This window comes from Oreochromis aureus, linkage group 20 (genome assembly GCF_013358895.1).
Source record: "Oreochromis aureus strain Israel breed Guangdong linkage group 20, ZZ_aureus, whole genome shotgun sequence".
In the NCBI taxonomy this organism is placed as follows: domain Eukaryota; kingdom Metazoa; phylum Chordata; class Actinopteri; order Cichliformes; family Cichlidae; genus Oreochromis; species Oreochromis aureus.
This window is the reverse complement of record NC_052961.1, coordinates 6,313,400-6,333,082: the sequence shown is the minus strand read 5'-3', so window position 1 is coordinate 6,333,082 and position 19,683 is coordinate 6,313,400. Positions and strand designations below refer to the sequence as shown.

At 38.4% G+C, this 19,683-nt stretch overlaps 1 protein-coding gene and 1 long non-coding RNA gene across 4 annotated transcripts; both read right to left on the bottom strand.

Moving 5' to 3' along the window:
- Positions 1–4,852: 4,852 nt before the first annotated feature.
- LOC120435186 lies at positions 4,853–11,886 on the bottom strand. Of its 2 annotated transcripts, none has more exons than XM_039604253.1 (5): positions 9,107–11,886; positions 7,571–7,585; positions 5,890–5,978; positions 5,740–5,762; positions 4,853–5,506 (listed from the first exon to the last, which is right to left on the bottom strand). In XM_039604253.1, exons 2-5 carry the CDS (start codon positions 7,577–7,579, stop codon positions 5,025–5,027), a joined length of 603 nt encoding a protein of 200 aa, XP_039460187.1. In that variant the 5' UTR covers positions 7,580–7,585; positions 9,107–11,886; the 3' UTR covers positions 4,853–5,024. The 2 variants fall into 2 exon arrangements, with proteins under 2 accessions (XP_039460187.1, XP_039460186.1); XM_039604252.1 differs by having other exon boundaries at positions 9,350–11,886.
- Positions 11,887–13,498: 1,612 nt separating this feature from the next.
- LOC116309170 lies at positions 13,499–16,681 on the bottom strand. Of its 2 annotated transcripts, XR_005609582.1 has the most exons (6): positions 16,569–16,681; positions 16,338–16,382; positions 16,093–16,170; positions 15,795–15,803; positions 15,225–15,488; positions 13,499–13,524 (listed from the first exon to the last, which is right to left on the bottom strand). It is a non-coding gene; the product is annotated as an uncharacterized LOC116309170 (long non-coding RNA). The 2 variants fall into 2 exon arrangements; XR_005609581.1 differs by lacking the exon at positions 13,499–13,524 and having other exon boundaries at positions 14,790–15,488.
- Positions 16,682–19,683: the final 3,002 nt, after the last annotated feature.

Genomic DNA, 19,683 nt, shown 5'->3' with positions numbered 1-19,683 from the left:
TTGAATTCAAAACCAGTGCCAAACAGAGAAATGCTCATTTTGCGACCAAAGGAGATACCTGTTCCCAGCACTTTGGCCTCCACTCCTGTTACACCAATTCCCACTCCTGTGTCTAATCCCAGACCAACTGTAGCTTTGACTGGACCAGCAGAGGCTGAAGCACTGGCTATTTCTGCTCTGGCAAAGGCTTTGGCACTCACAGATGACAGAGAAGCTCCTGCTCCTACACTGGCATTGGGTCCTTTGGCCTCTGCGTCAAAAACGCTCCATTCAGCACGGGCGTGCCCCACTCCCGCTTCAGCATATGCTCCGGCTTTGGGAAGACGCTTCCCTGGTTTGTCCTCAAACGCATCTGCAAATGTTCCAGCACGAGCAAAAGTTTCTTCAGTAAAAGCTCTGCCAGGCCGATCAAAGGTATCGATCATCTCAAGTGCTCCAGCTGCATTAGCAGTAATGCCTCCGCCTGCTCGCATAACTGCATGGGCTGTAAGTAAGGAGAAATGTAATCTGAGATACACAGAAGACAATGTTATAGCAGTGGATATTCCTACAATATTATAGAAACGGGATTTAAAAATGTACAAAAACAAGAATTATGCTAAATGATGGACTAACAAACACTGTTGTTAATGCAAAGGTGTTAAACCTCACAAATATCAAAGACAAATATGTCCTATCATATGAAAATATCGATATTGTTTTTGTATCAATAAATATCAATATTGTATTCTGACACACACACACACACACAACTTACCACCAGCATCTGCAATTGAAAAAAAAGAAAAATGTTATGTAGACAAGTTTTGTCTAAATCACATTAATCATGTTTAAGTCAAAATAACGTATCACTGTGTGCAGCTGACAGTAAGTGCACTGCATTCAAGAAGAAAGCAGAGTACTCTACAGCAACATTATCACATTTTATGTTTTGCTTCAAATTTTTCTGCTAGGCATCTGTCACAGTTCTATTATAAACCATCACCCGTACTCATAGCTTCGGTTAAATTACACCCTTAAAATTATGTTAGAAGCCTGTGTGTGAAACTTACATCCCGCATTTGTTGTTATCGCCCCTTTATTTCCGCATTCTGTCTCCCAGCCTGAGCTGTTTCTTGTTTGGATATATTCTGGAAAGAAAAGTGACTTAAGTGACTTAAATACTTATAAACACATATAAACATTTAAACACTAAGAGGCGCTTAAACATGCAGTTTATTTTTTCATTGTTTTGATTTGTTTTTCAGAACAAAATGAGAGTTAATTAAAGTTAAGTTAATCTGTTTCCTGGAAAAGCCTGGAAACGGTTTGCCTACCTCGCATCTTTTGGCCGGTTATTGTTAAAGAAACTGGGAGAACTGCTGTAAAAAATTTATATAGAAAAATATCAGTTACACACAGATAAATCTTCTATGAATACATTTTAAGTTTCCTGATTAAAACAATAACTTGCAAGAACAGGTCAATTAAAGAATCAGATAATCAGATTATAATTGCACATTATCCCATGATTACTTACTCAAATAATGTCGCTTGGGTTACAGGAAATGTTTGCACGCCTTTGCTGCAAGCACTGAGGGAGAGAGGAATAAATAGCAGACCAGGAGGGTGGAGGCCTTGGGGCGGGTTTACAAGTGACTCACAAGATTCTTTTAAACAGAACGCAAAAGTGAAACTAGAATAGAACAGAATAGAATAATCCTTTAATTGTCCCACAAGGGGAAATTTGGTTGTAACAGCAGCCAGAAAGATACATATACAAACAAACAGTACACAGGACACAGAACAGAACAGAAACATACACAGTTTTTTCTTACATATTTACAATGGACAATGGTTACTATAAACAGAGTATTGTACAGTTATTAAATTAAATAAAAATATATACAGATAAGAGGCAAACCCAGGTTGTAGTTGATTAACTTATTGCAGTTACAGTGCAGATTTAAACATCTATGATTGTTGGGAGCAGTTCTGATTGTAGTCTGACAGCTGCAGGGAGGAAGGACCTGCGGAAACGCTCCTTCATGCATCTAGGATGCAGCAGTCTGTCACTGAAGGAGCTCTGCAGTTCAGCAACATTTCCATGCATGGGGTGGGAGACTCTGTCCATCAGAGATGTTATTTTGGCCAGAGTCCTTCTGTCTCCCACCACCTGCACTGGGTCCAGGGTGCATCCCAGAACAGAGCTGGCCTTCCTGATGAGTTTATCCAACCTCTTCTTCTCAGCTGCCGATAAACTGCTGCTCCAACATACCACACTGTAAAAAATGACAGATGCCACCACAGAGTCATAGAAGGTCTTTAAAAGCGCTCCCTGTACTCCAAATGACCTCAGCCACCTCAGCAGGTAGAGTCTGCTCTGACCCTTCCTGTAAAGAGCATCAGTGTTGTGGCTCCAGTCCAGTTTATTATTCAGGTGAACACCCAGGTAACAGTGGCAGAGACTGTTATTGTGGGGTAGCACTTGTTCTAGGCTGCACTGTGAAGGCAGGAAATATAAACAGTACTTGAGGGTTCAAAAGTTCAACTTCTACCACCCAGATATCTGTACTGTAGGATACAGGTAAAGTTGTCAAAGTGAGTATATTCAAGTAATAAAAATCTGCTCTAGATTTTACAGTGTTCCTGTTTGTCTTCAGTTCTTGAACATCACTTAACTGTAATGCTACATGGAAACTGAAAGTTCTTCCATCAAATCTGCACTTGAATGTATCAAAACATAAAAACTATGTAGCTTCAAAAGAGAAAACGAACAAACAAAAAAAACAGTCTGTACCAGCTGATTCTGACACCAAAGGTGCACTGGTTTGTTTCCAGATGTAAAAAACAAATTAAGACAAACTGCAGGAAAAGGGTGTCATAATTTAATATGTGAGCTAGTGGCAGTTAGAAGGCTTTCAGTTTCACTTTGAGTCACAAGCCTCCAGCCTGAAACAGAAAGCAAAACCACGTTGAAATAACTTGTTTGTTTTTAGATATCTGCACAGTAGATGAGAATTTATTTAGCTTTTGTTTGAAAGAGAGGGATCAATAAACAGTTTTTGCCTGTCTTCCATCTTCAGGTGGTTTACTCTGAATGAACAAATGTCAACATCAGTTTAGAGCTGCAGTTTCCTGGAGCCTCTGGGAGACATTGTATGTTATCACAGTATTGTGTTGATACAGAAGACAAGAAAGAAAGAAACAAAGTTCCTCACTATATAAAGAAAATTCATAGCCACATTAGACTTAATCGACTATTTTTTCCCAGTCCTTTGTTGTTTAGTGCTTTTTTGGATTATCTGCAGCTTCATGACTCATTAGATTTCACATTCTCTTCAGTGCTTTTATTGAGTGTTTTATGACTTTGAGGTCATATTAAGAAAAGTAGAACAAGCGCCATACCGAATCCTCAAAGTAGTTTATTCTTAGTTGAGGAAGTGAAGGCATCCTTTTGAGCCCTGCACGTTAAAGAGAAATCAAAAAGTTCAGATAACATTTTGCTATTTTTCTGAATTTTGTTTTGTAGGTAGGAATAAATCGATTTATGGGCCCAGTGTTTGCTGAGTGACCCGTTTCAGTGTCTGGAGTTTTGTGTCATTATAGGTTAAAGTTTTATATCATGTTCAGCGTGACACAGTGTGGAAAGTTTAGTTGCTACGTGTTACAACCAAGACCGGTCTCAAGACATCCAACTCTAATAAGCTACAATGAATTTTCCTTTTCCTTGTCACCACCTGGTGGTGGATGGTGTGTGTTCTTTAATCTCAGTGTCATAAAGTGATGAAGTAAGATGATGAAATAAGTGAAGTGATAAAACTTTGTGCTCATCAGAGATGGGCAGTAACGCGTTACTGTAATCCGATTACTTTTTTCAAGTAACGAGTAATGTAAGGGATTACTATTGCAAAAATGGTAATTAGATTACCGTTACTTTCCGTAGGAACGCTGCGTTACTGCGTTACTAAAACCGTGAGTTTTTTGCGAGAATGTCTTATGACAGTGACGTAAGCGAGTGCGACGTTCGTGACAACAACTGTGTGCAGATCAACATATATCAAGTTCGGGAGAGAGTATGAGGATGCAGCGTTTAAAGCGTGGAAGTACTGACCTTACTTTGAGTTTGATTCCATAAAAAGTGAAAAAAACATTAGTGTCCGTTGTGCGTGGAAAGAAAACTTCTTTTTACAGCGAAAAAACCCCTAAACTTCCAAGCAAGCACTGAGTGCGCTACGACTGTAATGGGAAATTCACAGAGAAATTTGCAGAGACTTTAACTGACCGCTGCGGCACACCTGCACCAGGGCAAACCTCCGCCTACCCCAGTCCTGCTTCACAGGTGAAAATAGAGCAACTAGTCTTTGACTTTATTTTCTGCTGTGTTTTACTTGCATCTATTTGAAAGAGTGAGTGTAAACACACAAAAAAATATTTTATTTTATGTGCTGGAATGTGCAGAAAATAAGTTTAAATGTTAAACAAATTTCTTCCAGTCAGAGAATGTTGCATATAATTTAATTTTTGCTTGATGCATAAAGTTAAAAGATTAAAACTAATAAACAAATTTTAAAAAGAGACATTTCCATTTGATTACATTTTGTATGATGGATTATGCAGAAAAAGTAGAATTGGGCTGAAAGATCTATCGCTTTATCACCTATTCAGGTTGTAAATTGTGTTTTTAAAAAGTAACTAAGTAACTAAGTAACTAATTACTTTTGAAAATAAGTAATCAGTAAAGTAACGGGATTACTTTTGGGGGGACGTAATCAGTAATTAGTTACTGATTACTTTTTTCAAGTAACTTGACCAACACTGGTGCCCATATAAGAATATTAAATCTGAAAGCAATAAAAATAAACACACACAATATCATTTATCAATTTTAATGTTTTTATCACCAGCAACAACACATATTAAGAAAAATCTTTCAGGAGTGATTGGAGATGTCATGATAATTTATTAATTATATGCAAATTCAAGGCCTTGTTGTTTTAATACAAGGCAGAGCACGGTTTAGAAAGATCTTTACTGGGCACATTTTACCACAGATTGAATTCAAAACCAGTGCCAAACAGAGAAATGCCCATTTTGCGACCAAAGGAGATACCTGTTCCCAGCACTTTGGCCTCCACTCCTGTTACACCAATTCCCACTCCTGTGTCTAATCCCAGACCAACTGTAGCTTTGACTGGACCAGCAGAGGCTGAAGCACTGGCTATTTCTGCTCTGGCGAAGGCTTTGGCACTCACAGATGACAGAGAAGCTCCTGCTCCTGCACTGGCATTAGGCCCTTTGGCTTCGGCATCAAAAACGCTCCATTCAGCACGTGCACAGCCCAGTCCCGCAGCAGCATACGCTCCTGCAGCAGCATCCAATCCTGCTTTGTCCAATCCATCTGCAAATGCGTCAGCTCCCGCGTAGGTACCAGCGGCAAAAGCATTTCCGGACCGATTCACGTTATTGACACTCCCCAGTAGTCCAGGTTCCACAAGGTCTTTACGTGTTAACTGGACTGCTTGGCCTGCAATGAGGAGGAGGATTACTTTTGCTTAAGTACATTTAAAATGTTGGATGCTTTCAGTATTTCTATGACATGGTACTTTGTTCCACTATGTTGTACATATAGTTTATTTTAAAGCTTAAAATTTGATATCACGTTAAAGAGATCTAATTTAATTTTCAGTTCAGATAAAATGAAATTAAAGATTTTTCCTAAATATCCTTAAAGGACACATTTAGATTAAGTGTTCTTACCTGCCATCTTCAGGAAAAGCGGTCTAATATGAAAAAAGATGCAACAAATCAGTCAATAAAAATATAATGTACCAATATCATAATTTGACATGAAATATTAAATAAATACATACATGTTGCCAAATGACGTTGACTTAAATGACTACTTACTTGAATATGGTTGCTTTCTTGATAGGATGCTGCGCGCAGCTAGGGAGACAAAGATGAATACCAGACAGCACACACTTGCGCACCGCACCCTATTTATGTGTGTGAGTGGGAAGACGAAACAGAAAGTGAAAGAGAGGTAGGCCTTGTGCTGGCCCATGTGTGGGCTAGATCTGGATGTGGGAGTGGCTTTGATGATTCGGAAATAAACTGCATTGACACTTGTCTCTGTGATGCTGAATACTTCATTACTCCTATGATCTACAGTTGTTTGCAATTGTGAAGTTTGTTTTAACTTAGATTTGGTCTTACAGGCAGTAATGATAGTGTGGCTACAGGTTTAAGGTGGTTCAAGCTGGTTGAAATTTTGAGCCATGGGCGTGGCCATGACTCATCAGCAGGGAGAAGAGCATAACAGCAGAAAAACAAAACAACTGGATCCCATTTCCTTTTCAAAAAAAATTTCTGCAGAGATGAAAGGACAGTAGAGGAGTCGTAAATGCAGATGATTCACCAGGTGGCTTTGTTCCCCCCACAGTAAGAATGCTTAAAGTGAGAAGATTTGGGAGTTGACAAGGAAGTGCTGGTCCAACCCACAGTGAGGAGGCTGTTGACCAGGCCTACAGCTTTGAAGCCACATGGGCAAATAACAAAACCAACTGGTGTGTTTGAATGCCCATCTCTACATACATTTGGACTCTGGCCTCATGGACAATGATGGACAAGGATACAACTGGAAGAGACATTTATGGAGCACTGCAGACCTTAACCACTTTGCAGAGACATGTGTGATTTACACACCGAGAGGAGATGCACCACAAGGCTGGATAGATTGGTTGATGTCTGGACTGTGGTGGCATATGATTTTGGAAATGTTAATTCCTGTTTTTGACTGTTGACATTCATTGTTTACTTGAAGGATACTGTTTACTGTGTGTGAGATCAATGAGAAGTAAGATAATTGCTAAGCCTACACTGAAACTGTCAAACACAAGGGGTGCATAACTGTAAATTTAAGTACAAAACGACAAACAGGATGGAGTGTTAGGTTATTTTTGATAAGAGTCTTCACTGTTGTACTTAAACTTGTAAGCCTTGGTTTAAAATGTATGATCAACACACACACACACACACACACAGTAAGAAATAAACTAATTGTGGCGGGGCGTGGTCTTTCTCATTATTGGATTCACCTGTGTATGTAGGTCAGGGGTCACTGAGCTTACTGAGCCAATTTCAGTTCCAATAATTAGTTCTAAAGGTTTTGGAATCAATAAAATGACAACAGTGCCCAAATTTATGCACCTGCCTGATTTTGTTTAAACAATTATTGCACACTTTCTGTAAATCCAATAAACTTCATTTCACTTCTTAAATATCACTGTGTGTGTCTCCTATATGATATATTTAACTGACATTTTTTATTGTAACAACCAACGATTTATACAGGAAAATAATGACTATTAACAAGGTTGCCCAAACTTTTGCATCCCACTGTACTTGTACATGTCATACATGTAACTTCTACTCCTCTCAAACAGCTTCCTAACTTCGTGTTTTCTTCTCGTATCTCTCTACTCCTATTTTCTCTTGTCTCTTACTCCTCACTGCACACCTTACCACTATTTTAGTTTTAAAAGACACTCTGAAAATGACTGTAGGACTGCCACATTACATCACTTACCCTCAGCATCCATATCTGAAAAAAACAAGAGAAATTTCATTAGCTTAGTATTATTTTTTCGAAATTGCAAAAATGCTCATCAGACTCATGCTTGGCCTGATTTAACTTCAAATAATCCCAACAAATTTATATGTAAATATAGTCAGGCCCAAATATATTTCCACTCTGACACAAGTTTTGTTTTTTAAACAATTTATTCATTATTGATTAATGTTCTACACACATTTTAAAGTAATAAAGCTGAACAGAAAGCGAGACGTTTATTGAAGCTGCAATGTTAACATAAAAGGCAAAACATGAAACCGAGACCAGACTAACTGACTAAACTTGAAAAACACAAGATACACAAACCTTAAAGCAGTTAAGTAACAGTAAAGAGTAGGGGTGGGTTTCAATAATCGATTAAAATCGATTTTAGCTTTAATAAAGTGATATTGATTCATCCTGAATCGATTTTTAAATATAAATGTATTTTGCCAGAAAGGCCAGAATCTCAGGTTAAACCTCACAAAACTATTTTAAACAACCACCAAACAGCTAAAACAGCAAACGAGAGCAGGTAAACGGATTCCGAAAAAAGACGTAAACACAAAGTGCGGACTCGACGCATCGGAATCAGTGAGATGTCGGCTTTCTCACCTGACAGCACATACATGGACACGCCGTCTGGGCTGAAAGCTGACAGCACACTGATTTTGATGCTTCGGGTCTGTGCTTTGTGATTCTGAAGCTGTAGGCTTTGTCTCTCTCCAACCAAATTCGACTGAACCAGCAGCAAAAGAAGATCTTAAGCTTCACATTTTGCTTCACATAAACATCGTCATGAATTCCCTCTTACTTCTGCTGTTTTGTCTCCACCACGATAAAACCACACTCCCTGTACAGCTCTCTCTCTCTCTCTCTCTCTCTCTCAGTGTACTTTAAGAACAGTTTCCTATCTAAAATTCTCAATTTTCTGCATTACTCGCTTGCTTATTACCCACCATTCTACCGTTGTCTACAGCGCTGTTGGCCGCTGTTTTTTTTTTTAATGACTTCCGGCAAGGAAGCCTCATTTCTGCTGTTCAATACTGAAGAATTGTAAACTTTTTAAAATTATGACAAATCGGAAAACACTTGTCTCTAATAAAACTTCTGTAACTTTGGGTAATTTCATATGTTGAGTCACGGTTTTTTCCGTTTTTGTTCTACTGCAGAATATTTTTAAGGTTATCTGCTATAAAAAGACAGGCCAGGAAAATCTCCTTCCTGTTTTTCTGTGTTTTATGTTCTGTTACTTTGACACAAAGGCATCTACTGATAAAGTCTCACAAGTATCAGCGTTCTTTTATAGATATAAAAATGTGGATATGTGCTGATAAATGATCAGAATTATAATATTTCTGGCTGTCTGAGGCAAAATTTCCCCGACTCTAATCGAATCGAATCGGGACCTTGTGAATCAGAATCGAATCGATTCTAGAAATCAGTGACGATACCCAGCCCTAGTAAAAAACTCAGCTTGTCTTCATCCGTCACAGCCTCTCTCATACATACACGATCTTTGGCATGACGTCAGCCGAGTCCTGTCCACAATGGCGAATATTCGCTGTGTGAAGGTGAGGAGCAGAAAAAATATGAAATATCTCCGCGCTGCCTCGCCGTTTTCTTTTCTTCTGAGGAAATGTGACGCGTTAGACTTTCATATTACATCTGTTTCGATTTGTGCTAGTTTTTCTGGTACTTCCGGCGTGCACGCTCTCTTTATAGTCCATAAGTCTGAGTGCCCGGCTAGCATACCTGCAGGTTAGCAAACATGCTGATAGCTCCCCCTTCAGCCATCCCAGCTGACCTCCGGTTCTCAGTTAGAGGTCTGAAGACTAAATGAAGGTGCGCGCATTTGTGTTCAGCCCCCTCTTTTTGTTTACTTGCACCATCAAAAGAAACAAGATAATTTAAAAAAGTTGTTTAAAACTTTTTTTTTCCAGTAGTTTATAAATCAGGTTTTTCCTGGTTCTCTGGAGACGGTCTGCCAACAAAAGCACAATGAGTCTGTGTCACCTTACTTCACGGAAGCCTGTGTAGTTTCTTATCATCTCTGGATATTTGATACACAAAAGTCTATGATATGCTGTATGAAATCCTGGTTAAACATCCTGTTAAAAGTGTTTTATCACAGGTGATCACTGTGATTTTCTTCATGGGGAAAACAAAAACCTCTTTGGTGGGTGACAAAATGTTTATATGCAGGGAAACCTGTGGCATTTTGATGTAATGGGTCTCCTGATGTAGACTGCAAACACCGAATGACTGATCCCAGCAAACACTGAGGAAACACTGACTGCATCTCTCATATAAAGAGGTTTATTTGTAGAATAATGGTCCATATACCTCCTGTATGAAGGACAGAAAGTAGTTTACATTATTGCAGCAAAGACCTGAATTCATGTCTCTTTTTTCTTTAATTATAACATTTGAATGACAGTTAAATTTCCTATGAAATGTCTGTGATCAGACAGAAGTTATGTATGTTATTTATGTTCTTTATGGCGACTGGCTACTTTATATTCAGTGTTCCTGCCATAAAGGTTTAGTTCCTTTAACATGTTTTCAGTTATTGTTTTGTTAGACTTAAGCAACAATGGCACTGGGTTAGATGTAGGTAAAGATTGTTTTGGGTTAAAATGCTCCACAGCAGCAGCTGCACATACGGCAGGAAGGTCAAAGTGCAAGGTACAGTGTTATGAAGAAATGGTGCCAAAGTTCGTCTAGTTCGTTCAACTAGCAGTTTTTTTTTCCCTTCCCCTCGCGCCTGGGTGACCCCGCTGAGTTTGCTCACCTGGTCACATGCCTGGTTGAGAATCCCATGATCAATGGGGAGGTCATTAGACTGGACGGAGCCATTCGCATGCAGCCCTGAGCCGTTCTCATCTCAGTGTTTTATCAGAAGCCGCCGGCGTCACAAAGATACATGAAATATGTAGTTCGATGTGATGAGTGTGAGAAACCAGGAGGGGTGCGGTTTGTTTCCCGTATGGTAGTTTAGCATTTTCCACTTTAAATTTTGTGTTCACTCACTGGTAACTTCTAGCTACTCATTTAGGTTTGGAGCTAAAACACACAGAAATCCATACGCAGAGAAAAAAAGTGCCCGAGTGCCTTTAAACGTGACGCCAGGTGGTCCTGAACGGGTCCGACTCTTGCTATGAATCATACGTAACATTGTGCGTATCTGACAGTATCTACAGTGTGAGAACAGGCTGCTGAGTTTAATCATAGAACAAGTCTTGCATGTTTGTCTTTGTGGCTGTATTTACATTGTAAGAATCTGCACACTGTAAATATGTCTGTCAGGAATCACTGACCGTTTTCTCAAATTTTTATGTGAATGTAAAAACTGACTACAGTACAATAAAGATGACAAGTTTGACTAATCTGAGTGTGAAAGTGTTTAAAAATTATGGAAAATAACCTCACGTGATGGATGTTTGCCTTTTTAATCTGTAGCAAAAAACCAAAACAAAGATATGACACAAATCTATTTTTGCTATAGTACATGAACTTTCCAGCTTCGTGAAAGTTGGAGGATAAATTATTTTAATTACTGGCACATTTGTTTTCCAGATCAAGGAGAAGGAAAAAAATCCTCAGCAAAAATCTCAAACCTCACTAATCAGAAAATAATATTCTCAATAAATCTGTCTGTGAAGGTTCTCAGTCAAGTTATTTATTCTCATTAAAGTTATTTCCAGCTTTCTTAAATAGAAACTGACAGAGAATTTGCATTGTCATGACTGTTTTTTTTTCCAATTTCTATCATAAATTTTTATTTGGCTTAGCATTGAGTGTGTTTGCGGGACACATCACTGAGTCATTATGTCAGTTTGGAAGAAAAACATGAGCATTTTTATTGTCTAGACAAATATACTTCTTAATAAATCTACCTTCCATCCATGGAAAGAGAAAAGTGTCCAAAATCTCAGTGCACGCCTGTCCATTTACTGTAATTATTATTATAATTATTACAATCGCCCCTGGATGTTTACCTGACATGCAGCTCGGTGTCACATCCGTGCGCGCGCGCGTGTGTGTGTGTGTGTGTGTGTATACACATACATACATACATAAAGATCGGAGGGATGACCTGTGCTTCCTGTGTGTTAAACAATGAGTGAAATCTCAAGAACAAACCTGGTATCTGCTCTGGTGGCACTAATGGTGCTAAACTTTGTTTTTGTCGGCATATTAAGAAAAGTCTCTCAGGGGTGACTGGAGATTTGAGGCCTTGTTGTTTTAAGATAAGGCACTGCACAGTTTAGAAAGATCTGTACTGGGCACAGTTTACCACAGATTGAATTCAAAACCAGTGCCAAACAGAGAAATGCTCATTTTGCGACCAAAGGAGATACCTGTTCCCAGCACCTTGGCTTCGAAACCTGTGGGACTAACTCCCACTCCTGTGTCTAATCCCAGACCAACTGTAGCTTTTAATGGACCAGCAGAGGCCGAAGCACTGGCTATTTCTGCTCTGGCAAAGGCTTGGGCACCAGAGGCCACAGAGGCTCCAGCTCCTGCGCTGGCATTGGGTCCTTTGGCCTCTGCATCAAAGACGCTCCATTCAGCACGGGCGTGCCCCACTCCCGCTTCAGCATACGCTCCAGCTTTGGGAAGACGTTTCCCTGGTTTGTCCTCAAACGCATCTGCAAATGTTCCAGCCCGAGCAAAAGTTTCCTCAGTAAAAGCTCTGCCAGGCCGATCAAAGGTATCGATCATCTCAAGTGCTCCAGCTGCATTAGCAGTAATGCCTCCGCCTGCTCGCATAACTGCATGGGCTGTAAGTAAGGAGAAATGTAATCTGAGCTACACAGAAGACAATGTTATAGCAGTGGTTATTCCTACAATATTATAGAAACGGGATTTAAAAATGTACAAAAACAAGAATTATGCTAAATGATGGACTAACAAACACTGTTGTTAATGCAAAGGTGTTAAACCTCACAAATATCAAAGACAAATATGTCCTATCACATGAAAATATCAATATTGTTTTTGTATCAGTAAATATCAGTATTGTATTCTGACACACACACACACACACACACACACACACACACACACACACACACACACACACACACACACACACACACAACTTACCACCAGCATCTGCATTTGAAAAGAAAAAGAAAAATGTTATGTAGACACATTTTGTCTAAATCACATCAATCTTGTTTAAGTCAAAATAACGTATCACTGTGTGCAGCTGACAGTAAGTGCACTGCATTCAAGAGGAAAGCAGAGTACTCTACAAACCAACATTATCATATATTTTGTTTTACTTCAAGTTTTTCTGCTAGGCATCTGTCACAGTTCTATTATAAACCATCACAGGTACTCATTGCTTGGGTTAAATTACCCCTTAAAATTATGTTAGAAGCGTGTGTGTGAAACCTACCTCCCACATTTGCTGTTATCGCCCCTTTATTTCCACTTTCTTTCTCCCAGCCTGAGCTGCTTCTTGTTTGGATATGTCCTGGAAAAAAAAGTCTTTTGAAATACTTGCACATATGAACATTTAAACACTATAAGGTGCTTAAACATGCACTTTCTTTTTTCATTGTTTTGATTTGTTTTTCAGAACAAAGTAAGAGTTAACTAAAGTTAATAAGTTAATCTGTTTCCTGGAAAAGGTTTTCCTACCTGGCATCTTTTGGTCGGTTATTGTTAAAGAAACTGGGAGAGCTGCTGTAAAAAATTAATATAGAAAAATATCAGTTAAATCATCTGTGAATACATTTTAAGTTTCCTGATTAAAACAATAACTTGCAAGAACAGGTCAATTGAAATATCATATACTAATATATACTACACCATTTGATATGGACTGTAGAATGTAAGAATCAGATAATCAGATTACTTACTTGAATATTGCCGCTTGGGTTACAGGAAATGTTTGCACGCCTTTGCTGCAAGCACTGAGGGAGAGAGGAATAAATAGCAGACCAGGAGGGTGGAGGCCTTGGGGGGGTTTACAAGTGACTCACAAGATTCTTTTAAACAGAACGCAAAAGTGAAACTAACAGTGGCAGAGACTGTTATTGTGGAGGAGCACTTGTTCCAGGCTGCATTGTGAAGGCAGGAAATATAAACAATACTTGAGAGTTCAAAAGTTCAACTTCTACCACCCCAGATATCTGTACTGCATGATACAGCTAAAGTTGTCAAAGTGAGTATATTCAAGTAATAAAAATCTGCTCGAGATTTTACAGTGTTCCTGTTTGTCTTCAGCTCTTGAACATCACTTAACTGTAATGCTACATGGAAACTGAAAGTTCTTCCATCAAATCTGCAGTCGAATGTATCAAAACCTAAAAACTATGTAGCTTCAAAAGAAAAAACAAACAAACAAAAAACAGGTTTTAAGTCTGTACCAGCTGATTCTGACACCAAAGGTTCACTGGTTTGTTTTCAGATGTAAAAAACAAACTAAGACAAACTGCAGGAAAAAGAGTGTCATAATTTAATATGTGAGCTAGTGGCAGTTAGAAGGCTTTCAGTTTCACTTTGAGTCACAAGCCTCCAGCCTGAAACAGAAAGCAAAACCAAGTTGAAATAACTAAAAATTATGGAAAATAACCTCACATGATGGATGTTTGCCTTTTTAATCTGTAGCAAAAAACCAAAACAAAGATATGACACAAATCTATTTTTGCTTTAGTACATGAACTTTCCAGCTTTGTGAAAGTTGGAGGATAAATTATTTTAATTACTGGCACATTTGTTTTCCAGATCAAGGAGAAGGAAAAAAATCCTCAGCAAAAATCTCAAACCTCTCGATTCAGATAATAATATTCTCAATAAAGTTATTTCCAGCTTTCTCAAATACAAACTGACAGAGTTTTTGCATTGTCATGAACTTTTATTTTTCAATTTCTATCATCCTTTTTTATTTGTCTTGATATCCAGTCTGTTTGCGGGACACATCACTGACTCATTATGTCGGTTCAGAAGAAAAACATGAGCATTCTTTGCTCTGTGTCAAGATCCTTTATCATCTAGACAAATATACTTCTTAATAAATCTACCTTCCATCCATGGAAAGAGAAAAGTGTCCAAAATCTCAGTGCACGCCTGTCCATTTACTGTAATTATTATTATAATTATTACAATCGCCCCTGGATGTTTACCTGACATGCAGCTCGGTGTCACATATGTGCGTGTGTGTGTATACACATACATACATACATAAAGATCGGAGGGATGACCTGTGCTTCCTGTGTGTTAAACAATGAGTGAAATCTCAAGAACAAACCTGGTATCTGCTCTGGTGGCACTAATGGTGCTAAACTTTAATGTTTTTGTCGGCATATTAAGAAAAGTCTCTCAGGGGTGGCTGGAGATTTGAGGCCTTGTTGTTTTAAGACAAGGCACTGCACGGTTTAGAAAGATCTGTACTGGGCACAGTTTACCACAGGTTGAATTCAAAACCAGTGCCAAACAGAGAAATGCCCATTTTGCGACCAAAGGAGATACCTGTTCCCAGCACCTTGGCTTCGAAACCTGTGGGACTAACTCCCACTCCTGTGTCTAATCCCAGACCAACTGTAGCTTTTAATGGACCAGCAGAGGCCGAAGCACTGGCTATTTCTGCTCTGGCAAAGGCTTGGGCACTCACAGAGGCCACAGAGGCTCCAGCTCCTGCGCTGGCATTGGGTCCTTTGGCCTCTGCGTCAAAAACGCTCCATTCAGCACGGGCGTGCCCCACTCCTGCTTCAGCATATGCTCCGGCTTTGGGAAGACGCTTCCCTGGTTTGTCCTCAAACGCATCTGCAAATGTTCCAGCCCGAGCAAAAGTTTCCTCAGTAAAAGGTATCGATCATCTCAAGTGCTCCAGCTGCATTAGCAGTAATGCCTCCGCCTGCTCGCATAACTGCATGGGCTGTAAGTGAGGAGAAATGTAATCTGAGCTACATAGAAGACAATGTTATAGCAGTGGTTATTCCTACAATATTATAGAAACGGGATTTAAAAATGTACTAAAACAAGAATTATGCTAAATGATGGACTAACAAACACTGTTGTTAATGCAAAGGTGTTAAACCAAATATGAAAGACAAATATGTCCTATCACATGAAAATATCAATATTGTATTCTGACACACACACACACACACACACACACACACACACACACACACACACACACACACACACACACACACACACACACACACACACAACTTACCACCAGCATCTGCATTTGAAAAGAGAAAGAAAAATGTTATGTAGACACATTTTGTCTAAATCACATCAATCTTGTTTAAGTCAAAATAACGTATCACTGTGTGCAGCTGACAGTAAGTGCACTGCATTCAAGAGGAAAGCAGAGTACTCTACAAACCAACATTATCATATATTTTGTTTTACTTCAAGTTTTTCTGCTAGGCATCTGTCACAGTTCTATTATAAACCATCACATGTACTCATAGCTTCGGTTAAATTACCCCTTAAAATTATGTTAGAAGCGTGTGTGTGAAACCTACCTCCCACATTTGCTGTTATCGCCCCTTTATTTCCACTTTCTTTCTCCCAGCCTGAGCTGCTTCTTGTTTGGATATATCCTGGAAAAAAAAGTCTTTTGAAATACTTGCACATATGAACATTTAAACACTATAAGGTGCTTAAACATGCACTTTCTTTTTTCATTGTTTTGATTTGTTTTTCAGAACAAAGTAAGAGTTAACTAAAGTTAATAAGTTAATCTGTTTCCTGGAAAAGGTTTTCCTACCTGGCATCTTTTGGTCGGTTATTGTTAAAGAAACTGGGAGAGCTGCTGTAAAAAATTAATATAGAAAAATATCAGTTACACACAGATAAATCATCTGTGAATACATTTTAAGTTTCCTGATTAAAACAATAACTTGCAAGAACAGGTCAATTAAAATATCATATACTAATATATACTACACCATTTGATATGGACTGTAGAATGTAAGAATCAGATAATCAGATTACTTACTTGAATATTGCCGCTTGGGTTACAGGAAATGTTTGCACGCCTTTGCTGCAAGCACTGAGGGAGAGAGGAATAAATAGCAGACCAGGAGGGTGGAGGCCTTGGGGGGGTTTACAAACATACAGCCAAAGTAAGCCAGGAGTTTATTAAAGCAAAGAAGTTGAGTATTCTTGATTGGCCAAGTTAGTAACCTGATCTTAATGCAAATGAGGATGCATTTACCTTGTTGAAGTATTAAGTTTGGACAGAAAGTCCCACAAGCAAACAGTAACTGAAAGCTGCTGCAGTAAAGACCTGCCAGAGGATGAAAAAGGGGGAAACCCAGCATGTGGTGATTTCCATGAGCTCAAGACTTCAGGCTGTCATTGCAGCAAAGGGTTTTCAAGCAAGTATTCTAAATGAACATTATATTTTCAGTTATTTAATTTGTCCAATTACTTTTGAAGCCCTGAAATGAAGGGAGTGTGTTAAAAATGCTTTAGTTCATCTAATTGTTAAGCAATCTTTTTATTCAACCCACTGAATTAAAGCTGAAAGTCTGCAGTTAAACTTCATCTGAGTTGTTTCATTTAAAATTCATTGTAGTAATGCACAGAAAAGTTGTCTCTGTCCAGATATTTATGGACCTAACTGTACACGTCAGCCACCTAGCTTAATCATTTTTGGCATAGAAGGAGCCTGAAATGTGCTTTATAACATTTTTCTTTTTGTAACTAAGCAAAAAGAATTGTGGTGGACAGTTAACATCACCAATCACACCACAAGTACAGAAATAAACTTTTTTCAATGAGACATTTCTAGTTCGTTTTATCCATTGAAGTTGTCTTCGTATATTGTTGCACAGTTTAAAGTCCCACAGTGGAGCCTGTCAATTACTCAAGCCCGTTTCCAGAATAACGAGTTTCTTTGCCTGATTGCCACCATAGGCCTGCATTTAATGTACACATGTATGACCTGAAAACATCGCAACTTTTTTAAATCATTTGCAAAAATAACCACACCTATCAGTGCTATTGTGGTCAAAAACTATATTGCCTGGTTTAGTAAATCTGTCCCTAAATTATATATCAGCAAAAACATAAAATGCTTTATATACAGTATATATAAAAAGAGAGTTATATAAAAACTATCAGTCAATTTAGCTTTAAAAAAATTAGACTGACAGATTGAGAATTACTCTTTTAGATGATGCTTGCTTACCTTTAACTTTCAGGTGTTTTACTCTGAAAGAAAATGTCAAAAGCTGGTTAAACTGGTGCAGGAAGTTAAATATTCAGTTAAATATTGAATAATTCATTCATTCATTTTCTACAGGCATTTTAAAGTAATAAAAAGCTTTATTATTCTGGGATCTTCATTATTCATGCAACAATTCAGTCAATATGATGTACTACAACAAAGCACACTATTATATATGTATTGTAACATTAATGCCACGATCTGCAACGGCACATTGTGTGGAGAGAGGAGGAGGAACCAAATGCAGACACTTGAGGCGTGAGTGAGGTTGAACAGAAAGCGAGCCGATTATTGAGGCTGGTATGTTAACATAAAAGGAAAAACATGAAACCGAGACCAGACTAACTGACTAAACTGGGAAAACTAAAGCAAAACTAAAACACAAAGCAAAGGGAAACCGGGACGAGGGAATTGGACCACGAAACGAGAGACCCAGAGAACCTGACAAAGGACAGACAAAATATAAGCACACAAGCACAAAATCAAAGTAAAACAGGAAACACTAAGGCACAGGCTAAATCACACAACAATGGGGGAGACACACATGGCGGGCTGGGTAGAACGTACACGAAGCAAAATGACGGGGAGACATGGACTAATAACATGAGGGGAAAATGTAAACCAACAGAGTTTACATAGTTTTTAGACAGAGGGAGACGGGCATAACTTAGGAGACATAAGCAGAGGATAAGAAAGATTCATACAGGAAACAGGGAACGACACATCAACAAGAAAACACAGATCATAAGACTAATTACACTTAGAACCTAACCAGGACTAACTGTAAACACTAGATCTTAAACATTTCCCCCAAACAGCAAAAAGAAATCAAAAATACAAAAAAACACTCAAAATGCTGGGTCAACGTCTCAGCACCCTGACAATTAATGCATACACCAAAATCCCATATTTAAATAATCCCATGATTACTTATTTCAGTTACTTTTAGTTGCTTGGGTTATAAGAAATGCTCCTATGGTGTGTGCACTGTGCAGAAGAGGATTAAGGCTCAGAAGGATATAAGCACCAAATAAGGACTGAAAAATAGCTAGAAGATGTGGAAAAGGTAAAAGGACAACCGACAGGAAAAGGGAGTGTCAGTAATGAGTCACAAACCTATCAAAGAGAAAGCAAGAAAAGGAAATTAGAAAAGTTTTTTGAGACATCTGTACAGTAGGTGAGAATTAACAACATCGTGCAGCTGAAGGTGTTTTTTTACTTCATGTTTAGCAGTCGTCTTTTTATTTAAATAGTTTGAATTGGTTTAGTAGATGGAAGGTACAGTTTGTTTGTTTCTTTGTTATCAATACATTTTTAAGAATAAATTTACAAAACAGCTTTGTCCTTATTAAAGTTTCATAGCACTCAAATAAATAGTGAAATCTTAATGGTTATAATTCTGGTAAGTCATGGTGTCTAACCAGACTTGCTCCGGATGGTATTACCTTAGTAATGAAGAATCTTGGAATCACTTTTGACCAGGTTATGTACTTTAATGTCCATGTTTAACAAATGTCTTGCATTTGTGCAATATATTTTAAATTAGAAACATCTCTGTGACAAGCTGTATTAGTATACCGCACCACATGATGTGATTTCTATAAACGTGATTAAGGTACCATAAAGCACTGGATATTCTTTGTTTTAACAAAGTAAACAGAAAGAAAAAGTGAAAACAAAAACAAACAAAAGCCGCAAAGAACCGTTAGGTGGTTTTAGAGGTAATCCCCCAGAACACACACAAACTCATACACAGACAACAGCAGTGAAAAGTGAAAGTAAATTTCTCTGGGTATGAAATTACGATTACTGTGTTTTCTTAAGCTAAAAAAACATAGAACAAATCAAAAGTGGTAACAAAGTGGATCACCTTACCTAA